Raw genomic sequence first — 9,678 nt, forward strand, 5'->3', positions numbered from 1 at the left:
CTACATATTATTTTCCAAATTATTCATTTTATATCAACTAGACGGTTACATACTTGAAATCTGCGAATGCTGACGGTTCTTTTCCTATGTTTCTGAAATGTGACTAAATGGACCACGGTTAATGTTAAACGCTGTAATACAGTATCTTGCGACGGGTGATATGGCATGCATAAATAAAAAGCGTTGTATTTGGACTAACATGATTTTATTTTTCAATAGTATTTAATAACTTCGTGAGTGCGAACTTTACAAAAGCAGTCGATTATATGAAAAGTTAAAGAGGAGAAAAATATTTATAGTGTTTTAAAGGTACTCCACCGTCAACAGAGTATAAACTATACCCATCATTTGAATAATAACTGATGTATAATCGTGTTTATATTTGGCTAACAAACACAAAATGCATATAAAAAAATAAATTGTTTTGCATTAGTTGCATGCACAATCAGTACTTACTTTCATATATACTGTAGTACCATAGATTTTTGCCGGGACGCAATTGATTATTTTTAATATTTTTATCTTGAATTAAAATAAGAAGCTCAAACTTTTCAATGGTAGTAATGGCGTAAAATTAGTAACTTCTGTAACTGAAGAAAAATACTAATTCGTCTACTCCTGTTTTTGATAGAGAAAGAAAAACCCAATCGTTGGCGGTGGAGCATATTTTTTTTCGATGATAAAAATAGAGCAAAGTATCGACCATACGACCTTAACACAATTTACATGTATATTTCCGAAACAAAAATGAAAAGTTGATATCATTCTCGGTGCAAACGTCAGAATATCTATATGAAGGTACAGACCCAATGAACCCATTTGTTAATTATGGATATAAAAATGAGTGTATTAAACTACGTTACAGACTTACAGACAATGGCGAGATTCCATGTATAGATTTTTTTCGTAAGGAGGACAGACTTGCAGTCGCGGTTTTCTACAACCTTATTTCAAAACAGCATGATATCATAATTTTAATAAAGAAGTCGAGGTAGAGAGAAAGATACTTTGTAAATATTATCGTTCATTTACTTTCATTTTCTCTAGGGTTCTCTGATACCCGAAACGCTGAAGCAAATGGAACAAGATGAGGATTTCAAGCTGACCGCCGAAAAATTAAAGAGACTTGGTCAAAAACAATTAACACGAGAGGAAAGGAAACAACGACAGAGGGCGCTGAACATGCTCGGGGCACCAGACTTTAATCAGTTCTGGCTGGAACAGAAAAAGAAAGAAAACGTTGAAGGTACTTTTAGAATTCAAAACATTAAAGGACTACTACCTTTTCGAAACAAGAAAATAAAAGTTACTGAATAAAACCATCACATTTTTAAAAATTTAATCCATGGCGTCAGATGTTTTGCTGTCTGGCGCAGCGATAGTCAACAAACTCGCGGCAGGACATACAATGCGACCCCACTATGAACATTAAATGTTATGTTTATTTTGATTTAACTGTATAAAATGTGGTGAGAAGTGTGGTTCATCGGGCTCCATTAGCGTTAAGGTAAAAAATTATCTGCCTGCAAAATTACCGATCTCGTTTTAAATTTTTATTTTAAAGGCCCACTACCTTTCAGGAGCTAAATTTAAAATTAAAAAAAAAAACATAAATAACTTAAGAAAACACATATCGATGGCCTAAGATGGGGATACACCACCAAACAATAACTGTGGAGAGTCATTTCGCTGTTTTTACCATCTGGCGCAGTGGTAGTCAACCACTGGGCGGTATTTAGGACGACGGCGGGAAACATAAGACGACCCGCGTTAGGAAAATTAATATTTAATTTATTTTAATTAAATTGTTCAGAAGGTGGCGATAAGTGTAGTATTAACGGTAAGTTTATAACTTTTGCGACTCTACAAAATTATCGATCTCGTTTTACATTCCCATTTTAAAAATTAAAAGCCGTTTCGGATTGGTAGTGGGCTTTTAAGTTAGTTTTGATACCGTTGTTACCGGGATATTTTATATGGTGTATAGGGCGTCATGATAAACTGATATAAGATTTAAAGTGCATCCGAAGGTTCATTAAAATGCAATTTTGAACTCGACACAACTACATAATTATAGCGATAAGAGTTTGCTTCAAAATATATATGATAATTTGGGGAAAAGGACAACCTACCTGTTAAGTGTTGTTTTTTTTTTTTATTTCGAAGACGTTTGAAAGAGTGAGGCAAAAAAGATTAGAAGCCAAATAAATTAGCTATGGCGTTTTTGAGGACTTTTAAAACTTACATAGCTATACTTTTATATTGAAAAAGATCACTTCAAGTACAATGTGTATCTAGGAAATGCTGAATCTGAAGTTGAAACGAATGCAGGTGTTCCTCAAGGGTCTTTTCTAGGTCCTCTTTATTCTTATTTTACATAAACGATATTACTGACGTTTTAAATATTTTTTTTCAAAAAGGTTTTGCAGATGACATTTTCTTTCATACCTACACATGTAATACTGGCTGGTCTAGGGCAATACACTCATGTCGCCTGAGGCTGTATTGCATGGCTACCCATGCAATAAAGCCTCGTGACGTCACGGCGTCAACAAAATCTCTATTTCCTCGGTAAAATTTTAACATTTTTTTCACAAAATTGACTGGTTTAACTATAAAAGATGCAAGCAACGGAATTTGTGTTGAAAATATCACGTAAATTTCATGTATGGAAATTGACTTCCAGTCGTGGATTTCTTCGAATTTATTTCAAAATGGCGGGATATTATAGTTGTAAAATTGCAGTAAAACGTCGTAGTATGAAAGAAAAATACTCTTTCATAAGTGGATATGAAGGATAGGGATATTCTACCCTCGGGATCACAAAATGTTGCAAAACCCTCGGCAATATTGATATTGCGTTTTTACTAACGTAAATATTGACTTTGTTGTGTTGATAACCATAGACATCTAGAGGTTTATATTGATTCTAGGTGCATGTGGACCAAATACATGTAGACCGTATACATAAAACTATTACAAAGCAATTTGGTTGTACATTTGTTGTTCAAATATATCTATCATGATTGCATCCTATAGCTTTGTTTGTTTGATTAATTAACGTCCTACTTACATTCAGGGTCATGTAAGGACGGCCTCCCGTGTAAGCGGTGTGTAGCTGTGTAAGGCGAGGTGCGTGTTTTGGGAGACTGCGGTATGGCAATATGGCATAGCATATAAATTAATAAAATGAATTGGAAATGATGCGAAGAAGTTGAGAAGTTGAGGAACTGCAGAATTGTGTGTTTAAATGATATATATATATTTTGTTTGTTTGCATATCTTTTCAGACAATGAGACAGTGCTAAAGAAGAAGTCTATTGAGATAGTCCAAGCCAATATTGGTTTGTATTGTAACCAGGCGTGTAACCATTGCCACGTGGAGTCGTCTCCGAAACGGAAGGAGATGATGGGTCGGGAAGTGGCAGAGAGAATCCTGGATATTATCGCTAAGAGTCCATCTGTCCATACTCTGGATATAACTGGTAGGTTGGTATATCATTTGTAATAAATATGAAATGAAATGAAATGAAAGAGTGATAATTAGAGTTATCATTCTTGAATAGAATACGTCTAAATTAACTTAGAAACATGCTTATAACCGCGATATGAGATACTGAAATTTGGAATAGTAGTACACGAATTGTACAAAATTATCATTCCGGTAACGAAATTTGTGTAAAAAAGATGCTTGTCTTTCTATCGGAATTTAAATTTCTATAATGGAGAAAAAACGCACGAAGATTGTGGAAAATATGAATTGATGAATAATCAAAATATTCAAAGAGGTTGCAGAAAATTATTATGAAGTCATCGGCTGAGTTTGAATACGCGAATAATTAAACAGTCATGATTATTATTATTGTGATTAAGAGCGTATCGATTGACATGTATAATTAATTACTTCAAATGCTCGGTAGGGGGAGCTCCAGAGCTGTGTGACCAGTTCCGTTATCTCGTGAAAGGAGGACGAGATCTCGGAAAGACCGTCATAGACAGGTGTAATTTGACGTCACTACTGGAGCCAGGTATTTATTTTCGTAATCATTGGAGCCGTGAATTTATTTTCGTAACTATTGCCTATACATTGAAGGGAAATAAAGGTCGAATTCACCAATACCAGTATTTATTGTTTCTTTGTAACAACATTGGGTCTTAAAATGGTCGATGGGCACTCGGAAGGGTCTAAATAAATAGCAACTTTAAATAAAGCTCATATTCATGTGATGTTGAATCGAAACTTTGTGTTTTTGAGCGGCTATGTAGTTTCCACTGTTTAATTATTGGAGCACATGCTGACATTTTATTCCATTGCAGGCCAGGAAGACACTGCTCAGTTCCTTGCCGAAAATAAGATCGATATCGTAGCCTCACTTCCATGCTATTCCGCCAAAAATGTGAACACACAGAGAGGAAGTGGGGTATTCGATAAAAGTATCCAAGCCCTGATTCTACTGAACGAAGTCGGATACGGTAAACCTGAGACAGGGCTGACTCTGGACCTTGTCTACAACCCCCTAGGTAATGTACAGTATCCCCTAGTTGGCTTATAGAGACCCCTAGTTGAAGGTTCTGTGCAAATGTTTTGAAATACAAAAAGCGAAATCCATTTTTATTATATTCATCCAAAATGGCTGTATGTTGTGACTTGAAATACAAAAAAATGTAGTCACTATATTTAAGAAATAAAAAAACGGTGCATGTTTTTTGCCGGAGTAATAACATTATTGTTTTCTTTTGGTGTTGATAAATATTATTTTCTCTTGCGGTATACATGTTCTGATAAAGCTGTAATTTCGTTATAGGTGGGTTTCTGCCTCCACCCCAGCAGCCATTGGAGGAAAAATACAAAGAGGAATTGTGGGATACATTCGGCGTCGAGTTCAACAAACTCTTTACGATGACCAATATGCCAATCAAGCGTTTTAACGACTTCCTGCATCGGAGGTCAGTACACGTTTATCTAATGGGACGCTCTAATTATTTGTTTTATTAATGATGATAATTCTACATTTACTCCACTATCTCTAGGCTTTAAAACCTTTTTCTGATGTCTGGAGGGTATACACCTACATGTACATGTCCTTTATGCATGGGGAGCTGAAGATGGTTGCAGTTTCTAGGATCAGACTTCTGTCCCGTTTAAGCCCATGCTTGCATATACGATATTAACTTTATGCATAATATATAGTTGTATCAACACTGACCTACCCTTTTCACATTGAGATATTCTGTTCCCTCCATTAACATTACTAAATCTGTCGAATGCCTTCCCGACAAGCACCAAACACAGTCCTACATTCCTAAACTACATGTACCAAAGGGATTTCAACAAAACGTTGTGGCTATTATCATTATGCATTGCACATCTGTATGGGAATAAGATATATCAACATTTGTAGTGTTATGTCCCTTTAATGAAAAAGTAGCAGTATAAGTTGGTGACAGTTATAGAAAAAGCTTTTTCTCGTCGTTTTTTAACATTTTTATCCTCACAGACATAAAATCAAAATGCCCAATGTGTTTTGATCTTTTATAGGAATGAACTACAGGGATACCTAGAACTGTTGGTAAGGAACTACAACCTACAGACCATCGACAGACTCATGTGTAGGAACCTACTCAGTGTGAACTGGGACGGCCGTGTGTACGACTGTGACTTCAATCAACAGCTGGCGACCGGGATTACGGGCAAGGATAATGTCACAGGTAATTATCTCTGGTTAAAATACAAATCCTTATTAATGTATTACCACTGCGTTCCATAGAGGATCTGACAACGCATCTGGTCTTTTATACTCCCTGTCGGAGTTACTTCCCTTCGACCGTTTTCCTACATTAGTATTGATAGTGAGACACGGCATGAAGTAACTCTGATGTATCAGAAAGGGTATTTACAATGTACATGAACACTTCATGATAAAAAATTGAACTTGCATGCAAAACCCGGTATACATTCTGAACGTAAGGTTGAGAGGCAAGTAGCTATATTGCAATATTACCATGTGACACTGTCCATGAACATAGGAATTTATATTCATAAACTTTTACATGTGTTAAACTAGGTGAATACAAAGTACCCACAAAACATGTATAATACACCTTTATACCTTGCTTGTCTGTATGTTTTGGGAGGCTGTGGTACACGTGTTGTGTCTTCTTGCAATAGTGGAACTCCTGTCCTTTTTATAGTGCTATATACCGTTGAAGTCACCAAGCAAACACACCTGGCCACATTATACTAACATCTGGCAAGCTATGTCCCACTCCCTTTCTGCAGAACCTACCATTTTTATAGACAACTTTATATCACATATATAAAACTGAAATTTATTTAATTAATATATTCGTCTCTTCTTTTTTCAGAACTCTCCGTGTTTGACCTTGAAAACACTGATGATGTCAAAGGGGTCGACATTAAGACCGATAACCACTGCTTCGGCTGCACCGCTGGGATGGGGTCAAGCTGACTAGGGGTTACCCTGAAGTAAATACTTCAGGATGGTCAACTCTCGCCCTGGTCATTCTCTTGGTCATTCCTATGGTCAGTGGTCTAGGCACTATGAATTACGTCCAGCTTCTTAGGTGACAGGATCAACTTTATGCATGAAGTGTCTCATCTAGTCCTAAAACATTTTTTTATTTTTATTTTTGCATTTTACATTCGCCAGTCAATCTAGTCTGTAGATGAAAACAATGGTGTAAATGTATCACCGTCCTAAAATTGACATTATTGATTTTTATCATGTTGTGTTCAAATTACAATTTATATTTTACATTACCTGAAAGTCCATGTTTGCAACTAACAAAGTATTAAATACCACAGGGACCTGACACGAATTTCCAACCAACAATTTTTATGTGTAGTATACTTGTAGTATCAAGGTTATCAACTCTACGGTAGAGAAAAAAACTGCCACATTTTTAAGTCCCTGTTTTTTGTTTGTTTGTTTTTATTCGTTTTTTGTTTTGTTTTTTTGTTTAATTTTTTTTTATTAAAGATATGAGCTTATATATATATCAATAATGAATACCTAACCTTAAAGAGAAATATATACATGTATCGTAGGTTGGAATTCGTGCCAGGTCCCTGTGCCACTTATCAAAGTTTATAATCCCTAGACCTAACTCAGGGCGAGTTGTTATGAATACTGTGTATCTCAACTATCTGTAATGATGTCTAGAGCGTAAAACCAGCGATGGTCAGCACTGGACGGATGTTAGATAGATCAGAGATATGTTTGTATCAATTTCTTATTCTCCAAATTTACTTGGTGGATATTCTTTATACATTTCAATTTTTGCAATAGTTCTTTTATTAATTGATTTATTTCTTGTGGTGCTTACCTTGACTCGATTCCCCAATCGGACGTGACGTCATAGTATGGGGTCACTAGACCCACTTTATTCTGCGACCAGGTACCTGTCTGCCAAAATGTCGGAGTTTGTTGCCGGGGTCAAAATAATCTCGGGCTATGGGGTCACTAGTACTAGTCATGCGCTTCCATCCAATTTGCATATTTTGTTAAAAATTGTTTCAAAATAGTTGTAATTATCATGAATGAAAATTCTTATATTTTTTTGTAAAGTTGAAATTTATCAGCAATTCAATAATTATAAAGTTTATATAAAGTTCGAGATATATTTGCTTGAAAATAAAAAATAAAAAAATGAAATAAACCTAGCGTCTCTGTAGTTCTGATTGATGTATGAATTATCTCCCTTGTATAAAGACTCATCAAAGGACTAGTCCTTGTGAGAGTTGCCTCCCTTACATTAATTCCTTGTAATAATTAGTGCTGGATTGTTGATGCTCCATCGCCGACAGAGCATAAACGATATTCATCAATTTAACAATAGTTGGCGTTTAATCGTGTAAATATGTGTCTAATGAACACAAAAAATATTATGAAATGCATTTATTTATTTTCAATAATTATGTCTTAAAGTTAAAGATGCTCCACCGCCGACAGAACATATACAATATTCAATAATTGGTGTTTTATCGTGTACATATATGTCTAATCCAGGACGTAAATGAGATCTCACTTATAAATCCTTGGTCTAATTAACAAAAAAATAATATTAAAATAATTTATTTCGCCTTTGGGTCATGCGCAATCAGTACTTCATTCCATATAGGATATAGTGACACGGATGCAATTAATTATTTTTCATATTTTTAACTTGAAGTAAAATTAGAAGCTCAAACTTTTCAATGGTGGTAATGGTGTAAAGTAAGTAATTTTTGTAACTGAAGAAAAATACTAAATCGTTTGCTCCTGTTTTTGAGAGTGAAAACATACAATTTGTCAGCGGTGGAGCATCTTTAAATTAGAAGCTCAAAATTTTCAGTAGTGGTAATGGTGTAAAGTAAGTAACTTTTGTAACTGAAGAAAATCACCTATTCGTCTTCTCCTGCTTTTCATAGCGAAAAAATACCATTTGTCAGCGTTTTTTATTTTAGAATAGTTAAAATTTGTTCTTAGGGGGGGGGGGGGGACCGGAAGGAATGTTTCATTAGGAATATATACCAGCTTTAGGTTGTAACAATTATCTCCCTTATATCAGTTCGCTAATTATTAGCTCTGGACGTCAAATTATATTAAATAAAAGCTAAGCTAACATCATCATTTTTTGTGGATAATTTAATAAACAGATGTTCTTATTCTATTTGGATATATACCAGCCTTGGGCTGTAAAAGTGGTTTCACGTATAACAATCCCTCGTTATAATTAGCACTGGACTGACAAATTACATTAACTCAAAGCTAAGCCAACATCCTCATTTTCTCTTAATGAGTTACATTTTGTCCTTGGAAAAACCAAAATAAATTTTTCATTCGGATACCTACAAATAAACCAGCTTCAGGTAAAACTGCACACCTGTACGTACTACCTGACCGAGTGCACGCGAGGTTCATCTGTATGGTTTATGGGTAGCGTCCCTTCGTCCACAGGGCAGTGACCACAGTGTACACGTTAATGTGACAAATAACAGGAATATTTTGCCTGCGTCAGCAGTTGTTCCTTACACAGGGGTCTGAGAATTAGTTAAAGTTTATGCGAATTCTGACCCATTAGACTGTCCATAGACCGTTTTAGAGGTCTAGGGGCTTTACGCCAAATTCAGTGAAACTAATATTCTGTATGGTACACTGTATATATCCGTAAATCATCTAACATTTATATGAAATAGTTTTACCTAATATATTTACAAACGGTATATAGAGATTCTAGGGGTCAAAATTTATATAAGCTGTAATTAATTCTCAAATCCTTGTGATAAGTTACATATAAAACGCATTACGTTTATATGAATGAGATAAATAAGTCAATGAGTGGACACATATAATATACATTTTTTTTTGTGAGACGAAAGCGTTACTTAGTCTTAATTAATTTTCCCAGGGAGAGTTAGCATCTATATATAAATTATTCATTAATAAAATGTCAATTCAGATGCATTCTTTTTACTTTATTTTGTGACTTCCGGTCGTGTGAATTCCAATGCCACGTTTGCAGTCGGTATTGTTTCTGTATTCATTATCTGGTTAATTAATGTGTTTTGCAGTTAATTACTGCATGATGAATGCAGTTTTTTTAGAATAGGGAAATATGATGAAAACGACTTATATTAAGTAGAAGTATACATGTACATACAGTGTATATAAGCTA

General features: G+C 34.9%; 1 protein-coding gene across 1 annotated transcript in view; it reads left to right on the forward strand.

The window, feature by feature from the left end:
- LOC138330359 (uncharacterized) overlaps positions 1–7,680 on the forward strand; it is an 11,848-nt gene extending 4,168 nt beyond the window's left edge. Inside the window, exons 2-8 of the mRNA XM_069277936.1 lie at positions 1,048–1,246; positions 3,291–3,485; positions 3,921–4,028; positions 4,318–4,521; positions 4,806–4,947; positions 5,540–5,709; positions 6,367–7,680. Coding sequence (XP_069134037.1) covers positions 1,048–1,246; positions 3,291–3,485; positions 3,921–4,028; positions 4,318–4,521; positions 4,806–4,947; positions 5,540–5,709; positions 6,367–6,470 — 1,122 coding nt within the window. The 3' untranslated portion in view covers positions 6,471–7,680. The remainder of the gene's footprint in view (positions 1–1,047; positions 1,247–3,290; positions 3,486–3,920; positions 4,029–4,317; positions 4,522–4,805; positions 4,948–5,539; positions 5,710–6,366) is intronic.
- Positions 7,681–9,678: the final 1,998 nt, after the last annotated feature.

The sequence above is a fragment of the Argopecten irradians genome, chromosome 8, assembly GCF_041381155.1.
Source record: "Argopecten irradians isolate NY chromosome 8, Ai_NY, whole genome shotgun sequence".
NCBI lineage: Eukaryota > Metazoa > Mollusca > Bivalvia > Pectinida > Pectinidae > Argopecten > Argopecten irradians.